The 19,595-nt window shown below is 37.5% G+C and overlaps 1 protein-coding gene across 1 annotated transcript in view; it reads left to right on the top strand.

Annotated features, from left to right (window-relative positions):
• USH2A (usherin) overlaps positions 1–19,595 on the top strand; it is a 686,658-nt gene that overhangs the window by 295,673 nt on the left and 371,390 nt on the right. The window contains 2 exon segments of the mRNA XM_025420646.3: positions 10,589–10,702; positions 12,672–12,833. Of these exon segments, the coding sequence (XP_025276431.3) occupies positions 10,589–10,702; positions 12,672–12,833 (276 nt within the window).

Below are 19,595 nucleotides of genomic sequence, written 5' to 3'. Positions count from 1 at the left end.
TTGCCTTATGCCTGACTTTGGAACTTAACCCCAGCCATTGGTCCTTCAATAAGGGTGATGCTACTCTTTCTGTGGTTGTGCATGAATGTATATGTATATGCACACATTCGTATATGTTATATATATATATATAAGTTTATATAATATAAACCATTATAGTTATCTGAGAATCTGAGAAACCTGCAGAGAAATGATTGTAATAAAAGCTTCAGGGCACCTGGGTGGCTCAGTGGGTTAAACATCTGCCTTCGGCTCAGATCATGATCCCAGGGTCTGGGATTGAGCCCCGCATCCAGCTCCCTGCTTAGTGGGGAGTCTGCTTCTCCTTCTTCCTTTTCTGCTCCCTCTGCTTATGCTCTCTTGTACTCTCTCTGTCTCTTTAATCAATCAATTAATTAATTAGTTAAATCTTAAAAAGAAAAAAAACTTCAATGTTTCTTTTTCTATTCAGCTAGGAACTCTTACTTCAAAACTGTTAAGACTGCCTATGGATGTGCTTTGTGCACACATGTTATTTTGTTATTTTTTCATTAGACAATAAGCTCCCCAGGTCAAGTATCATATTTTATGTTTAAGTCTTGCTTGGTATCTTGCTCAAGGTAGACGATCAGTACATTTTTCTTAACTGATGAAGAATTAGACAAATGAACAAATGCAACTTTCTGCTACCACTTCTGTAGTTAATGAAATGTTAATGTTGTTTTATCCTGTCGAGTGGAGTATTGAACTAGTGGTTCTTACTAAAGTCTCATCAGTGCGGTAGTTCTCTAATTTTATGTAATAATATACAGAATTATCACAAGTTAAACATATATTTGGAACTTAAAATACATATTCCCGATGGAGAAAAAAACTGTTGGTAGAGTAAATAGAATTTAAAAATTAGTTCCCAAACTTATACCTCATAATGGAACTCAAGTGCTATAATTTGCAATTAAAAATAATGGAAGCCTATATTACTATAATGCTGATAATTACACAGAACAGAAAATATTCATTTATTAAAAACAAAAGCATTATCTACTCCATTCTAAGCTAGCACTATTTCCTACCTTTACAATATGCTTTTATTATTGTTTTTTCTTAATATTCTTTGTTGTGCTAAACTACAAATACCAAGGAAGCTGCTTTTATCTGTCACAATGTGGTCTCTAAAGTAGAATATTATATTTTTTTAAAAATCAAAGGTTTTATGGGGAAAGATAATAAAGATGAGTTTTCATTTTTATTTAATTTCACTGAAAGGATCCAAATAACAGTGACTTAGACAAGATTAACTTTTTATTTTTTCTGGTAATAGGTGTCCACAGTCAATGTAGGGATGTTCACAGGGACCCATACACTTCCATCTTTTTGTTATGCCATCCTAGGGACTGGACTGCTGCCTCATGGCCCAAGGTGGCTGCATGAGCTTCAGCAATCCAGTCTGCTTTCCATCCAGCAGGCAGGAAGGAGGATATGCACATTCACTTCAAAGACATACTTCAGAAATTATTCCTCCACTCTGTATACTTGTGTGTGTACTGGTATAGTCATGTGACTATGAATTTAAGTCTATGAATTTAAAAAGTCTGTGAACTAAGTTCATAGTCACATGGGGATAGTAGTTAGCTGTTAAGAAATGTTGTCCCTATTCAAAATGGCCACTTGTCCAGCTATCTTTGTATTTTACTTTAGAAGGAAAGGAAAATATGTAATAAGAGGGTACTTAGTGTTCTCTGCCACAACAGGCAAACTTCAAAATCCATTTTGAGGGTATTCTTAAAGGATTCTTAAAACTTTAAAAATCCATTTTGATGGTATTCTTAAAAGATGGATTTTGAGGAAGTCTTTGCCATTTTTATAGTACCTCATAAATTAATGTTCCATATTTGTAGTTTATTACAAACTATTTCTTTAAATGCAAATCTTGAAAGAAATGGTCTGAAAAAATTCACAGGACAAAAATATGGCCTATGACATAAATAGTAAAAATAGAAATGATGTAATGTTCTTGCTTAGCTAATGTAGAAGAATTTCATTAGGTAATGCAGTGTTGATGAGTTAATAGCTTTGTCTAACTCTCCTGAATACATAATGTGCCTGAACTACTGGCACATTGTGAAATCTTCAAAGAGACCTTTTTACAAGTTATTCATTTTCTTTTATGAAGTAAGAATCTGCACTGCAGGATGCGGATTTCTTATTGGTAACATGTACCATGCTTAAAAATGATGGCGACATATAAATTTTGCTGCATGGTGATAATCAGCTAGCCATGTCATGATACCACAGTAGTTGATAGAAATACTTCAAGGTTACCGATCAGATTTAATAAAGAAAAAGAACAGTCACCCCCAATTTTTCTGTTTTCTAACTTCTGACCATTTTATATTCATACTGCATTTGGAACTAATCACTTTTTTATGTGTGTGTGTGTGTGTGTGTGTATCTCCATGTCTCATGTTGTACTCAAAAGCACAGATGTACACACGTGCATCCGTACAAGAAATCTTATGAATCAGTTGTTCTTAAAAGGGAATATTATAGACATACACACTTGCTCATTTGGGGGGATGAGTATGCTACTTCTTATTTAAACACAGTAGGATTTAGCAATGCATTTGAACCTTTTAACAAAATTTAAGGTGTAATTTTAAGTAATCTGCTACAAAAAGTGTGCTGTTCTTTTTAGGGACATTATTTCAACCCTTTTTTAAAATCTTGTAGAACAAAGGTTTTGGTCAAATAGCAAGAAGGATAATCTTGGAGGCAGAAGACATAGGTTCTAATCTCAGCTCTGCTGTTGGACTTGAGCAACCCTTTCTACCCTTTCTACACTCTGCCCTACAGCAGCCCTGTCCGAGCAATGGGATAATAGTAGGGGACCTAGGGCTCCCATCTATAAGCAATGACTTTCATTTCTCTTTTCTTTTCCCCCTGTCTCGTTGCCTGCCTCCCTAGTTATCTGAGTCCAGTATTTTCTTGGAGAGTCCTAAGAATTCCCAGTGTTGGCCCCTGAGGTCAGATGAAGAGCTAATATGAGTGGATGGCTTCAAACCTATTGTGGAATTAAAATGAAAATGACAGAACCTATAGTTCTTTCCATAAAGGCATTGATTAAACATTTGAGGCTAGATGTAAGTCTGCTGGAAGAATCTTAACTGGGTAACAGTTTGAGGTCAATTAAAATCCCTGTGTAAACCATTCTCAAAGACTAGGATTAGATCCTATATTTCATAAAGAAAATAAAAGAATAAAATTTCTTTCCTATTTGGAAGCATCAAAATCTGTTTAGTTTTTTGATCCAAGGTACATGATTTTCTAATCCCGACTAGAAGTTTGAAACAAGATCAGAAAGGCCATTTGAAAGAAATTAAATGTAAAAAAAAAAAATGGTTTACAGTTTTTAAGGGATTACCTTAGGTTTGGGGTAAGGATGTTTACTGTTCCACTTTTTGGTTCATAGGAAAATTGACTTTCATTTGACAATTATTAGAGATCCTTATTTTCATTTCAAATATTACCGGAAAATGCAACAACAACAAATTGCCACCTTTGCAGGCTATTAAGAACCAGAGGAGAAGCATCGTGGGTGTGTTTCCAGATCTCTGTTAGACCATTAAATTTTCATCCATATTTAACAAATGTCATTATTCAGTTTCATGGGGTCACTGTGTCAAAATGTCTGTGTTAGAACTTTAATTTATTTTCAGAGGTTCCTTTAAGTGGGCAGAAAGCATGGCATGTTGGATTGATTTACTCTCTTTAATTCATGCACTGGGTTGGTTTGCAGCTCAAAACTTATTCTGGAATGTATACTTAAAAATTAGAATTTATCGGCACAGCAGCCGAATCTTACACCAGGACGGTCTCCCTCTCTTCTGCTTTCCTTCCTCTGGCTGGTTTTGTTTTAAAAGGTGGGTTCTTGCATTATGTCTCCAGGTAGCAGTAGCAGCCCTGCCTGTGTGGTATCCCTTACCAGATGGCCCTCTTAATAAATGCCTTGCTCTTGCCCACCCTCACTTTCTTGATCCAAATGTGAAATGCCAGCAAATAAATAAGAGCATTGTACTCTGATGAGTTCTCTTGAGATGAAGAGAAGCCCTGGGGAGAAGAAGCTAGAAACAGCTTTTCTGTTTGCTGGACTGCTCCTAATTACTGGCTAGTAGGGAGAAGACACTGTTTAGATAACATAGAATTTAATGGGAGAGAGAGGGAGGGAGGGAGGGAGGGAGGGAGGGAGGGAGGGAGGGAGGGAAGGGAACAGAGTGAGGGCAAGAGGGAGTGTGTGTATGATTTCAAATGCCTTCGCTGACATGAAAATACTCCTGGATTGTTAGAGTCCATTTGAAATATTGTGCATGATCTTTGTGAGGGGACCACTGACTTTGGTCTCGGGGTAGGCAATTGCTGCGTGCAGATCTCCCTGCCAGACTAAAAGTGCAACAGAAATGAGTGGGTAATGAGAGTAGAGCAGCCAGTTCTTTAATTGAATTAAAAGCTGGGTGACATCAATGCAGACACCTGTCCAATTACAGACAGGGCAAGGTGTTTACCATTGCTGTACAAGCGATTCGAAGATGACAGAAATCTTTCCGCCCACAGATTAACATAATGAAGGAGAACAGATTACAGTGGATGCCGGCCAAACACCTAGGTTGGCAGCTGGGGGTGGGGGGGGAGGAGTGTGCTCAAGTATGTAAATAGAAATGGGCTTTTTTTTTTTTTTTACCTCCTCCAAAGATGTTTGGCCTCAAAAAAGGATGATGCCATTTTGCTTTGTGTCTCAGGCCTGGTTTCCGACCAGAGCATTTATACTTGTCTGCATCTAGTCAGACGAGTTCATCGTGAAATGGCAACGTCACAGCTGGCTCTTCTTTCATCGTCTTCCTGCTTCTCAGCACACAGAGTTCTGTTAGAGGCTCAAAAGCTTGCACAGGGGATCCCTGGGTGGCTCAGCAGTTTAGCACCTGCTATTGGCCCAGGGTGTGATCCTGGGGTCCCAGGATCAAGTCCCCCCTCAGGCTCCCTGCATGGAGCCTGCTTCTCCCTCTGCCTGTCTCTGTCTCTCTCTCTCTCTCTCTCTCTCTCTCATGAATAAATAAATAAAATATTTAAATTAAAAAAAAAAAAGCTTGCACAGCTGGGGTCAGGTCCACAATGACTTTCTCTTAGGTAGGCCGCTGCCTCCAATGACTGAGATTTCTCTTTGGCTCCTTTGAAACTTGAGGCTGGAGCAAAGAAAAGTGTTGGAGCTAATCATCGTTGGTCAAAAGAAACAACATCTGTTATTTGCCCACTCCCTGGACTGGATCGAAAGAGTGGGAGTCTCTTATAGGGAGGGGGACAGCTGAGTGGCTCTGAGCAGATGGAAAGTCTTCGTTTTTCCATCAAGCATCAAAGTGCCAACTTTAGTAAACCATTGTAAGAGCTGCTGGAAAATAGGACACGTAAAGAAGTGAAGGGACATGTCCTTTGCATTCAAGGAGCTCCCCCAAATCATTTTGAGGGACTTTTAAATTTCAAGGTTCTCCTGGATAAGGCTATTGCCCTCTGCTAGGTGGAAATCCTCAGAGCACAGAGTTTGGATTCAGATACACCAGGATGCTTAAATGTTCTACTGTGATGTGCTTTATTCCCGGAAATGAAGTCCCTGTCCCTATTCTTTCAGCTTGGGCTTTCTGCATGCACCAAGGCCCACAGGACTGCAATTCGAAGGGAATAAACTTACTTTACTTCAGGCTCCCTTGGTGTGGCATGTCAGGATTTCTCAATGTTAAGCATTAATGCAAAATGCATTATCGCTTCGCAGTGAGAGATCTGGTCCTGCTGGTGCCAATGATTTTAATCTGGTTACCAACACTCCTGTGTTTCATGGGATACTAACACTTTTAAGACATCAATAATGCTTACTTTATGCTTATTGAATGTTTTTTCAGCTCATCCTCTTCCATTATCAAAAGAGACTGGCAGGTTTCCTGACATGGTTAGGACCATTTTCTGATTTCACAGAGTTTTGTGGCTGAAAGGGAATTTGAGAGGTCATCTGGCTGGCCTAGAGGTAGGGGCAGTCTAAAATTCAAAGGAAAAAAAAAAGGCTCTTCTGTGATGTCTCTCAAAGAAGGAGACTCATATCCCAGCCAATCTCAAAATTTCTCACTGTCAGGATGTGCTCTTTTATTATAAATACCGCAGGTGTCATAAAAGGAGATTATCCCACTCTTATTGGGTTTTCTATGGATGCAGAATATATGCCGAATTTTTCTGCCTATGGTTCCTTTGCAAATATGTCCCGCTATATATTTTTCAGTATTCTTTTTAATATAATACTGAAAAGTACTTTCAATGATTATCCTTTTTCTTGGTCTTTAATTAAACATAGATCTCCTATCACACTGGGCTAGGATGTCCAGATTTTATAAATGCCCTTGTCTGCTTGCATATATGCAAGCATTCTGCTTTATGTATTAATCTATGTAGTACTACCATTAGGAACCTTCGAGCTCTAATATTTTCTTAGATTAGAAACCTTGTAAAGATCAAATGTGTTCTATCGCACCTCTCCCAGAAGCATAGAGAAGAAGAAATGATAAATACTTTTTGATGATGATATATTGTCATAGTAGTACTACTTTTTTTTTTCCTAGAGAGTGTATAACCTAAGTAATATTTTGAAGTACGGCCGTTAGGCCAGTCACTCAATGGTCTCTATGGATATATCCAAGAAAAGCTATCTGAGTTAGAATTGGAGAGAGCATACTTACTCCTTTTCTTTGGTAACAGCAGAACTTGTAACCATCAACTTCAATCCATTCTCATACCCTCTTCAGTACTGAGAAACAAGATGTAAACCACATGTCCCAGACAACAGGATGATTTTGTTCTGAATTAGGGGCGATGACTTGGTTGACCAGCCCTCCCAACCCCTCACCATAACCTGACAATAGAAAATGCTGAATCATTACACCACTCTTCTTTTTGAAGTGGATATTACTGATTTATGTTTGGGGAAAAAAATTATTCCAATGTTTTGATAAACTTTATCTTTGAGACAAAACATTATGAGCAAGATCCCCACTGAAAATAGGAAAGAAATACCACTTCAGCCTCAGAAAGTGCAGCACATATTTTGAAAGTGTGATTTACAAACCATCCAAAACTTTCCACCTGGGATTTGAAGTTGGCAAGAACCAAAACATCAGCTTTCTTTTTCTTCTTTTTTTTTTTTTTCTATTTTGCCACTCTCATTTCTCAGTGTTTATTATTGTTTCACCTGCCTTAAAATGGGAAATGTGAACACTTTGATGAATGGCCTAAAAGATGATCTAGTTTCTCTCCAGCATCTTTCTTTAAGAATCTCAGGATTTTTCTATGAAATACAATTTGGCCAACTTCTCTACCAAAGCACAAAGCTGAAGAAAGCAAGTTTTAAGAGTATTCCCTGATTTTTAAGATCCTTAAGGTTTAGGGGTGGAAAATTTAGCAAAGGAATTTTGTAATATGCATATACAGACAAAGTAACTCCTTTAGTGAAGGCAAGCGAGGTTAAATAAAACACTAAGGGCCATTTAGTGAATGTGAATTCTGTATATGCTTTGACATGATCCTTCTTAAAGTCTACGTTTAAACCTTTCTTGCTAAGTTATAATTCTGACCTTGTACTTCCACCATGATTTGGAAAGGAATAATGTCTTAGGGTAGGGTATTTTGTGAGGTCAGTTTTCAAAACTGTAAAATAATGGAACTACTTTCACAATGTTTCTCAATGATAGTATTACCTGGTTATATTAGGCATCTGCATACTAAAGATTTCAGAGCACCAACCTGTATGTGTATAACCACTGTGTCTCTTTGGACATGGTATTCCTCTGTCCCAACTAAATCATGACCATCCCTAAGACACAATGCTTTACACATATGTCACATAACTTAAGTGATAAACAAAGGAAGCTAATCTTATATCCCAACATGTTTTTCTTGTTTCCTGTAGGATTAAAAGTCATTTTCTGGGGGCTGTTTCATGTCTTGTTACTATGGCATTATACTCATTCAGACATGCCAGTTGTTTTATTTTAGACTCTTACAGTAGATTCAAACTTGGCAATGAGAAGACGTGACAAATAACCAAATATTTTCAAGGATAAAATGGCTAGAACATATCTCATAAGGCTACCTTAGATTTGAGTCTGGACTTTGGGGATTATGGTGAAATATTAAGAAATGGGAAAACAAAGCTCATGAAATAGTTTAGGCTGTCAGGTCTGGATTGGAGCATATTGAGGATGAAATGCTAGTGGGACATCCATGTGGGATATATGATCTGCATGTAGAGATGCAGAACCAGAGCTGGGGGGAGTTGTGAAGTCTGTAGATACAAAGGAAAGATGGGGCTTGATGAGCTAACAAAGGTAAGTGTTTAGAATAAGAAAGAAGCTTGAAGACCCAATCCTATAAAACAAAAGCTATTCTATTCAAAGGACTGTGAAGGGAAGCTGAGGCAATCAGGTTGAGGAAAGAAAGGTGCTCTCTGGAGCAGAGGAAAACAACTCAATGGCACAGAGAAAGCTCAGAGAGTCAAATCCAGTAATAGAGGGAAGATGAAGATTTGAGAGAGAGTTACTTGATCTGATAGAGATTACTAGTGATCTTCAAAAGATAAAAATCAGGATTTCGTTGCACAACGCAGGCAGGAAATTGGATTGCAATAATAACAGCTTGAACTGACACAGCCTGTGCTAAAGCTCTCTCCTTACATAGCTCTGTGTTGAGCAATCTATACTCCTAAACTCACTCAATCTTGATAGTAAGACTATGGGATAAGGACTGTACCATCCCCATCTCACAGATGAGAACTGAGACCTCTTCTTCAAGACAGGTATTGTTATTACCTATTTATAGATAAGGAAACTAAGTCACAGAGATCTGAACAACTTGCCCAAAGCCATACAACAAATCAGTAGCAGAACTGGCATTTGAACCCAGGCAATCTGGCCTCTGTCTGTTCTCTTGACCACTTCACCACCACATGATGAGGATGCATAGGTAGTGATGTATACTTTCTCTTAAGATGTTTTGTGGAAGGAGAAATAACTTCTTAAAAGAAAATGAACTTGGAATACCAGTCATGGTCTGGGAATTTCAAGAAGTGACAGTCACCGTGCGTGGCAGGAATGAAGGAGAGCAGAAGGTTGGGGCATGAGGTGGATTCGAGATTAGGGGCTGCTGAATTTGGCATGACGGAGTCTTATGTGTATGTGTGTTGGGTCACTGGCTTGCTGTGTTCTTTGGCCATGAGTTAAGAGGATGGTGCCAGGTGTAGCAGAGAGGGGATCAGGGGTCCAGGGCAATGCCTGGGGAACTGTTGAAATGAAGACTTGAAGCCATCACTGGGGACTGAGGACACATTCTGCTTTGGCACCTCCCATGTGACCTCAGGTGCCAAAGCAGATCATGCTACGTTCTTTGCCTCATCGTGCTCTTTGCTCCTTTGATTTTTGAAAATTGTCTATCAGGGAGAGGAAATAGGAAAACATATTTGTTAAATTTTATGTTTGAATGGTACAAAGCTGTCAGAAAGTATTGGCACATTTAAACAATAATACACTCTCTAGGCTATTGAAGGTTTATGCAATAAAGGGTTACCATGACTGGGACCATCTTTTTTTGTAAGAATGATGACAATCTAGGTGGTTAGGATTAAAGGCAACTCTGAAGAATGTCCACAGTGAAAAACGATGGTGAGCAAATACGCAAATATGTTTTTGATACCTCTTTAATTCCCAGGATTAAATAAATAAAGAGCTTCTGCCTTGATTATGAACATCAGTAAACAAAATGTGCTTTCATTTCTACAGGTACTTTTAATTGCCAAACAAATCTTATATATTCACCACCAAGCCAGGTTAATTCAACACTTCCGTGTGCACCACTTCTGTTTAAGACAGGTGTCTTAATTAAATAAACTAATAATTTTGCAAGTAGAAGCACAAAAGCATAATTATCTAATCTGCTAATTGTTCAACTATGTTGATTTGCATATTTGTTAGTTGTAACATGAACAAATAGTTTGTATACGTGTATCCTACCGCTAAAGTAATGAAGCCACTCTTGGGATTAGCATTTCCTAAAGTGTGTTAATAGATGCTATGTAAAAAGGACGGTAGTTGAATAAGGTTGAAAAATGCTGGGTTAGAGAAAATTGGATAGTTTTATTCTGCAGGAGGTCTAGAATCCTAGAATGGGATAATATGCATGTTAACTATCAGATACTCTGTGCTCTGCTTCACGAACTATGTATGGAAACCCATTTTTACAGGGGAACATCTCAGGGCACTAATGTTCTGAGGAGCACATTTGGGGAAATGCTGTTTCAAGTAGTTTTAACAATAAGTTCGTCTCACAATTTGTTTCACTAGTCGCTCCGTTCTGTAATCAGCACACAGGCAGGAAAATGAATCATAGAGGCATATTTTTTGTGCCTATGTGTCTATGTCTCTACATCTCTCTCTCACACGTGCACACACACACACACACACACACACACTCTGCTCTTTATAGCTGCTTACAGTAAACATGCAAACCTCCTTTTTTTCCCCTTTTATTATAGGCATATTGACAGGCTTGCTACCCTTCAAAAACTATGCAGTAACCCTAACTGCTTGCACTTTGGCTGGCTGTACTGAGAGCTCACATGCATTGAACATCTCTACTCCACAAGAAGGTAAAGTAATTTCAAAGGTCTTGACTTCCACATTTCAGTTATGAATAATAAAATAGGAGAAGAGCTAAATGCTGCAAGGCCATTTGCTGGAAAACCCCAACCTAATTTGATGACAAAGTGCATTGCCAGGCCATAATTGCTCCATTTTTTGGGGGGGTGCGAAAATGAATCAAACTCCATACCCTTTAATGACATGCATCTTTAATAGCTGTAATGCAGATTAATGGGCTTTTTAATTGCTGTTACATTGTTCATGCAAGAGCCTTGTCATTAATATGAAGCATCTGAAAGATTAATGAAAGCTTCCTCATTTTACTATGGCTCAGAAGTAAATCTAGAGACAGTCTGACTAAAAAGAATTGATTGTACGGCACAGTATGAAATTGAGAATCAAACGGTTGATTTCCATGGTCTCTTTGAACTGCTAAACACCAGCACAGGCAACAATTATTTCAGTATGATGGAGCCTCCAAATGCCGGTTGAGGCATTATTAATCACTGCTCGGTTCCTTCTGACTGAAGTCTCACTTTTGTTGTACTTGGAACTTACAAACTGTTGGCATAAATTAATGTTTCAGAAAGCATACGTTAAGAAGGCAGTGAGAAAGAGAAAATATTTTAGCACTCCAAAGTGAAAGCTTTGCTCAAGCATCAGAACGCATCACTTCAAGAAATAACAGCCCTCCAAACATTTGAAGCATTGTTACTTCATATTTCTCTCTCCTGGATGAGAAGGATTACACATTCCTTCTACTGTCTAGTTGTCAAGTTATTTAGGAGATTGAAAAGCTTGATCCTCGGGGGAAGAGTCCGCCAGTCTCTCTGCCTCAGCATCCAGCCGTCCGCCCTTCCTGACTCCCTCTTTTCCCCTTCCCTCTTGCAAATCCTTTAGCAAGTACTCCTCACACAGAAGACATAAAAAGAGAAAGACAATGACCCATATGATGAAACAGGAGAGAGGGGTCTGTGAAATCCTTCGGGTGACCTTTTATTCTTTGTGCCTTGCACTTGACCCAACCAGAGCCTCCTCACCTGGACTACACTATTGGTAACCCATCACCCATGTTTTCTCAGGGTTCTCTCAGTCCAGTCTGCACAGGAAAGCACTGTTTCTCTTGAGGTGCCATTGCTTCCTCTGGAGCACATGAGCCATGGGATCATCTTGTCCTTTTACAAATACTTCCACCAGCCTCAGTATGGAGCAAGCTTCCTTATTTTCTCTATACCCATCACCTTCTCTGTCCAGGTTTTGCCTGGAACCCTTCAAACCTACTTCACAGATGTAGCCCTGAGGGATTCCTACTGGTCCAGTTCACCATTCCCTCTTCATTATTTAAGGAATTCCCAACTTCTAGCTTTTTCTTAAAGTTACTGCCAGCATACCAAACCAAAGATGAATTTGGGGCTGATATCTTAAAACTTTTAGTTCCTATGCTTCTGATTTATTCACCATTACAGAAAATGAACAGAACTTTATTTTTTAAAGACCTTATATACAATATTGTTTCCATATATAATTAATTCAATCCATTCTCTACTTGCTGGTTATTTTTATAGATACCTGTAGGGTTTTTTGTATCTATTATGAACCACCCTCACCAGTATTGTCCACCTTAGATCTAAAGCTCCTCAAGGGTAGGGACTCCATCTGTTCAATTTGCTTTAACAGGCACAGCCCCAAGTGGAGATTATGGGCTAATAATACCCTTGATGAAGTAATTCAAGCATCCGTCAAATGAGCTCATGTAATATTCCCCATCCATCATTGATGCAAATTCTCATAAATTCAGGACAGTTATTTAGTACTTTTCCTAAAGCAATTACTGACAAGCTGCCCACGAATCAGCAATATTGTTATGCATGGGACCTCAGGTTTATTTCATGATTTATTGGTTTGGGTCGAAAAAAGTTGGAATTAGAAAAGTAAACTAAAATTAGACTCTATAAATCTTTTTTTTTTTTTTCATAGCCCCGCAGGAAGTTCAGCCACCAACAGCCAAATCTCTTCCCAATTCTTTGGTACTGTCCTGGAATCCACCTAAAAAAGCAAATGGTGTTATAACTCAGTACTCTTTATATATGGATGGGATGCTAATCTATTCAGGCAGTGGAGAAAACTACACAGTCACAGGTAAGGCTTCTCTAGGTATCAGTAAATAGGTCTGGTCTATGTTAGACTATATATTTCTGGTATCTGTTGTCTATAGTTATCTGAAAATGTGGTTTTTAAAATTGGGGTACTTACTCAGTATCTCTCTTTTTTTTTTCTTATTCTGTCTCCTATTCTTTGGTCCCCTGTGTCACACTCACCATGCCCGGTTGAGTCCATGTCATTTCAAACAAGTTCCACAGTCACATGAGTTAACTACTTTAACATCCTCACGAGTGCAAGATCATCTTAAGACTCAGATGTGTGACTCGGTGTAGTCTGAATTTTTAATTGTTTGAGAAGAAGCATAGGGTAGATGCCCAAACTGTATTATAATGTGTGACGACACTTGAGTAAAATGAAGTAAATTGCTGAAAACCTTGTAAAATGCAAGAAGCCTATATTACATCTTGTTGCCAGGTATTCAAATCATGCTTCTGTTAGTGTAGTAGTTACAGTCTTTATATTTTATATAATATTTTAAATATTATATGTGACTATCAGGTAGGATATCATGAGTCCGATATTGATTGATGAAAAAACTGAGGCCTAGAGATATGACATTCTTCATGAGAGGTCTCAACAAGGGAGAGTCAGAGGCAGGATTAATCATTTATGTATTCACGCCTCCACATTAATGGCAGGTGCTGAGGTTGTAATAGGGAATCAGCCACACACTGACCCTCCTCTGTTGGTGCTTGTGTCTTCATGGGGACACAAACAGATGCAGGTATGAGGCATATGTGGACAGAGCTATGACGTTTACCCAGTGACATCCTCAGAGTTTATAGTTTTTGTATCCTCTCTTGATGAAGAACCTTCATTTTAATATTTTGTTCCTCGAGGTTGGATAGAATTCTCTAATACATGTCCTAGGAGGTAGGTACTATTATGATTCCCAGCTTATAGATGAGGAAATTGAGGCAGAGCAAGTTTAAGGAATATCTTCAATATCACACAGAGCATGAGTGGGATTTTGATACCAATCCATGCATTCTGATGGTGATGAAGAGCCTTAAACAAGTTATGTCACATCTGAGACTTAGTTTCTGAATCTGTGTAATGGGAACTATTACAATTTTCAAGATTTTAAAGAGAGCCAGTTCTATAAATAAAACACCTAACATGTTCTTAGCACTTGGTAAAGAGAATACTCTTATTTCCTGTAGAATACAGAGTTCAGGTTTTAAACTTTAAAAGTTGATTAATCTTGTCCTATGTCTGAAGGCAGTACTTTAATTAAATATTATAGGCCACAGAAATTCCTTCAAAAGAAATGAAAACATCATGGAATGAACAATACACATGAATTAATACTTAATATAAAACACTTCTGTAGGACCACAAAGTATCATCATGCATAATAGGAAAGCACATCTTTTAGGCCCAGTACAGACATTTCCTCTGAGAAGCCTTCTTTGATGTTCCAAGTATGAGTTGATATGCCGCAGGTATGCTCCTCAGATACCTATGTGCCCCCTCTTGTTTTTTTGTTTGTTTTTTGGTCTTGGAATAAGATTACTTATTTACTTGTCAGTTTGCCCTTCTAAACCATATGCATGATAAAGACATGACCCTAAATGTCTTGTTCATTACTGCATCTCCAGGACTTTTCACAGAGTGGGACTAAATAGTGTTGAATGAATGAATTAAAGAAATCAGCTGATTGCTGGAAACAAAGAAGTGAGAAAGGGGAAATTGTGGAGGGTAGGAGTAGAGTGGGAAAGAAAAATGAGAGAGAGAATAAAAAAAGAAGGTGGAATAAGAAACTAAGATCCCCCCCCCCAAAAAAAAAAAAAAAAGAAACTAAGATCCCTGCCACGTGTAGACATGACTGCAAACCCAGTCCATAAGGAAGTTGTGTGGCTGATAACAGGTCTCAAATGTAAGCCTTGACTATTTCCAAAATGTACAGAATGCCTGTGGGGTGACACTGTGCACAGCCAGAAAAAGAACAGTGTGAGGAAGACAGGTGGTCAGAATTCACATTGATTTCCAATACTGCTTCCAAAATGACGCCAATTCTGTTTTTGTTTGATCAACAGAACCATGTGACTTGGTGTCTGCAATGGAAAATCTTGGCAAATGTTATCATAGAGGATTAGTACACTAGATGCTCCCAAACATAATATAATGTAAAGAAAGTGAAATATTTTATATTAAAATATTAAATTTTATTAAAATATATATTATATATTTTTTATTTAATATATATAAAATATATTTTACTATAGTTTTATAGTGCCTACAACCATCTTCTTTAGCTACAGAGGTTATAGATTCTTCAGTGGTTTTCATTTATTATGTCAATTTTTAAAGATTAAATCTTAGGTAGTATTTTTTTCCCTATAGCCTTCTTAGCTTCTAATAAGCAACTGTATTTCTTGTTCTCATGCCCAAATGGCAGAAGATATGAGACTGCAATACAAAGGAGAGAAGCAAAGCCGAGAACATTATGATGGGATTCAAAGTTGTGTGTGATTGCTCTAACATTAAAGCTAGGAAACCTGAGGCCTAGAGAGCTTAAGAAATTCCAGTCAGTATGGGAGGAGCCACTTCAAATCTGGATCTGTCTGGCCTCAGAGTCCATGCTTTCATTCTTTACACATTCTGCTGATCAACTTACTACATATTATGTAATTTTTACATAAATAAATATTCTATATTATTACACATTCACATAATGTGTAAATGTTTTGTGTAAATATGTAAATGATCAGCATATTAACATAAACATATTGTGTAAACATGCAAATATTTACACAGCATGTGAATGTTACATAATATGTCAACATCACCTATTTACATAAATAAATATTACAGATTATTACATATTATTTTATTTTTCCTCCCAACAACTCTGACAGGGAGACCAAAGCCTGATTACAAACCCCAGAGCACCTGTGTTATTCTTCTTGGGCTGCCATAACAAAATACCACCAACTGGCTGGCTTAAACAACAGAAATGTATTTCTCACAGTTCTGGAGACTAGAAGTCCAAGATCAAGGTGTTGGCAGGTTTGGTTTCTCTCGAGGCCTCTCTCCTGGGCTGGCAGACAGCTGCCTTCTCACCATGTCCTCCCAAGGTCTTTCTCCTGTGCGCACAGCCCTGGCGTCTCCTCTCCTTATGCGGTCACCAATCCTGTTGGATTAGGGTCCTCTCCTTATGCGGTCACCAGTCCTGTTGGATTAGGGTCCCTTATGACCTCATTTAACCTTAATCACCTCTTCAAAAGTCCCATCTCCAAGTATAGTCACATTGGGAGTTAGGGCCTCAAAATGTGAATTTGGGGGAACACAATTCAGTCCATTAGAGCACCCTAAAGTGAGTGTTTTTTCTACTATGAGCATCGGCTGAATGCCCACTTCTGTACAGATTCTTGAATTGTGTGAGGATTGAAGAAAGTGGCCATTAGGATCCCTTTCAACTCTAAGATTTTATATGTGTAATATGCACTAATTTCGGGTCATTTATGTCTTCAAAGTCCACCTGTCCGCTAGGAATCACAGAGAAGGCCACAATGGGAATTCCCAAAAGGGAACCTGTGTTTCTAAAGTCAGTCAGCAGGAGGCTGATAGAGGAAACTGCTCTAGCCACTTGAACAGGTTCTAGCCAATTCTGACACTGAATCTGTGTCATGTTTCATCATCATATGCATCCATGATATCATTGGTACTTGTTGCTCGTCTTTGTATGAGGATCTTTGTGAACTAATCTCCTTTCCATGCTGAGATGGATTTGCAGGTAGAACCTGCACTCTTGAGGGCTGGTGCTATCAGTAATAGTGAGAATTTAGGGCTACTGGAATGGGTCTTTTCAGTGCTGAAGTGTCTATTCCTAGGGAGATAGAGAAATAGAAGATGCAGTCTAATGGATTAGAGAAATAATTGATAATATTTTTCAATTATAAAAGCACTATATGCTTATTGAAGATAAGTTAAAACATACAGATGTCTAATACCTGATAATCCCACCGCACTGATAGAAACTCAATATAAGATGTAATTCCTTCTAGTACTTTATTCATTTTAACAAAATTGATCTAATGTATAATTTTGAATCCTTGCATATTTCCTTATTATGACTACGTCCCATTTTATGAAGCATTTTTTTCTGAAAATATTTTGGAATATTTTAATACTAATATTATATCCCATCCAAATGTACACTAATGCATCTAACCACTTGAAAGAGTTCAAGTTTCTAATTTATCTCTCTTTTAAATGTGTTGTGAAAAATATTATTGCATGTAATCTTTGTTTATTAGATTCCCAAAAAGGGAACAGCAAAGTCTAAGGTAGTGGACCTTTCCAAAATATTTGATATACATTTTCATACTGTTTCCCAGGAACATTCATCAGCAGGATATATTATATTCTTAAATCTTTGATAATTTTGCAAGTGAACAATATTATTTTTGTCTGCATGTTGAACTACTAGATATAGGGTATGCTTTTTGCATGTTTATTAGAAATGTGTATTGTACTTTGATTCAGTTGATCACAGTCTTGAACAAAAATTTAGTAAGTCAGGAATAGTTTGGAATTTTCTCACGAACTGTGTTTTATACCCTGTTTTCCCTGGTTGTAATCATCTGCACTATTTAAAATTCCTGATTTCTACCCTATCAAAAACTTCCTTAATAACCTGGCTTAATGTGTCCTCCTACATATTCAGTGTCAACCTCTTTTTCCTCACTCTTAACTCCATTTATTTGTAGCTTCCTCTTAAGTTCCCACATAGAACCAACATTCTTCTGTTATGTGTAGCAAATGGATCTTGCTGCCATGGTGAACACAGGTAAAAGTAAATGCATTTCAATTCAGAAGCCACTTAGCATCTCGGTGACTTGATTTTTTTCTTCTTTCTCTTAAATATGAAGCATTAAAAGTCAAAGGCATTGCTGCACCTTGAGTTAGTACAAAATATATTTAAAAATGCATACAGTTCAAATTTTTTGCCTTGCATAGGCCATAAGCTAGTAGTATGGTGGGTCAGTTGTGACACTGAAAAATGAATCCAGTTAGAGAACCTCCCGAAGGCTGTTGATGTTTGCTATAATAAATAGCACACACTTTAAGTCAAACTTTTTCATTCTGTATTCAAAGGTAATGGATTTTTCGTAACCATAGTAACCTTGGTGTATTTCTGGATAAATACATGAGGTATATACATTCTAGTTTTATTTTTGAATATAAACTACCACATTATGTATTACTAATAATATGAAAAATAGGATGTAGGTTAGTATAATGACAGCTTAAACTAGTATGCATTTTTCTTCTGCAAAAAATAAATATTTATCAAAAGTATAGGTTCAATTAATTTTTCCCCCAGTTTTGTGGTATTCTGGTGGTGCCATTTATCTTTTTTTGCGAGATCTCCATTAATCTCTTATTTCTGTCCCATAACAGATTTTTAAGAATTTCGAGGTAAAAACAATTGTGCTTTAAAGCTTATGATTAAAAACATTATTGAAAGATTGAAGGACCTATATTGATACCACCTGCAGAGCTATTGCGAGCCACTTAAGATGTGTGTTTATAGTATGTTCATAAACAGGTAGGAAAAAAGAAACCTTTTGTGAGACTGTTCAACATCCCAGGATTGTTTCAAAGTTCAGGTTAGCTAGCATCCTGATTGATGATGACTATCCAAACTGTAGCCAACCAGATCATTCTCATTTTAAATGAGCACCCTACCAGAAACTGGCAATCTTTAAGAAGTTTGTGAGATGTTTCAGAGAATCCTACAAAGTTTTCAGAGATGAAGATAGCAAGATGGTGGGAACTGGGAGAAGTATACTATGGTCATGATAAGGACGTTTCTGTGAGTTGTGTGAACTGGTAAAGAAAGAATAGTGATCCCTCTGGACAGTTCTTTTTTTTTTTTTTTTTTTTTCTTTTACTACACAAATTGTTGTTGGTGAACCCACCTAAGTCATTGCTGTTTGTAACTTCTAGAACTCCAAACGGGTAAAGGTCAATAAGGACTCTGTAATTTAGATATAGATGTATCAGACCAAACCATAAAACACGTGTAATTTCAAGTGTGTCATCTAATAAATCTATAGTAGGATTGAATATTTTTATGGATAGAATATTCTTATGGATAGAATAAGAGTGGCTGCTTTCCAGCACCAGAGAAGGCATCTTCCCACTGCTGCCTCATCAGGACCTGGGCTTCTATCACCAAATGCTAAAGAAGCAAGGATAATAGCAATGTATGAGGTGAGCATGTGTGTATGTGTGTGAGAGAGAAAGAGAGAGAGAGAGAGCAAGAGTGAGCATATGACAGAAACAGAGAGAAAAGGAAAGGAAAAAGGAAAAGTAGATGAATATCTGGTAAATTTAGATAATAAGTATTTATATCTTTAACCAACTAAAAGTGGTTAAAAAAAAACTGGGTTTTTTTTTTTTTTGTCTCATTTGCCAAGGTCACAAAGAACCATGTATAAACAGCAAAATAGAAATGTTCATCTTGAATCTTCCAAACACTTAAGTCTGACGACGAGAAATTTATTGCAGAAGAAGCTGTATTGCTTATGGCACAATAAAAAGCATTTAAAGGTTAGGTACTTCCAACCAAGCGTTATAAGAAACCTTACCAATTCTCTACAAATTTGAGCTAGATTATATTCATTCACACTGATGGGTTACAAAAGATCCTTTCTTAGCAAAATAAAACTTCACTTTAACCTTGATATTTTCTGTAAGATTGCATTTTTGAATACCCAATGCAGT

This window comes from Canis lupus, chromosome 38 (genome assembly GCF_003254725.2).
Source record: "Canis lupus dingo isolate Sandy chromosome 38, ASM325472v2, whole genome shotgun sequence".
NCBI lineage: Eukaryota > Metazoa > Chordata > Mammalia > Carnivora > Canidae > Canis > Canis lupus.
The sequence above is the reverse complement of the archived record's forward strand: the minus strand, read 5'-3'. Positions and strand labels throughout refer to the sequence as shown.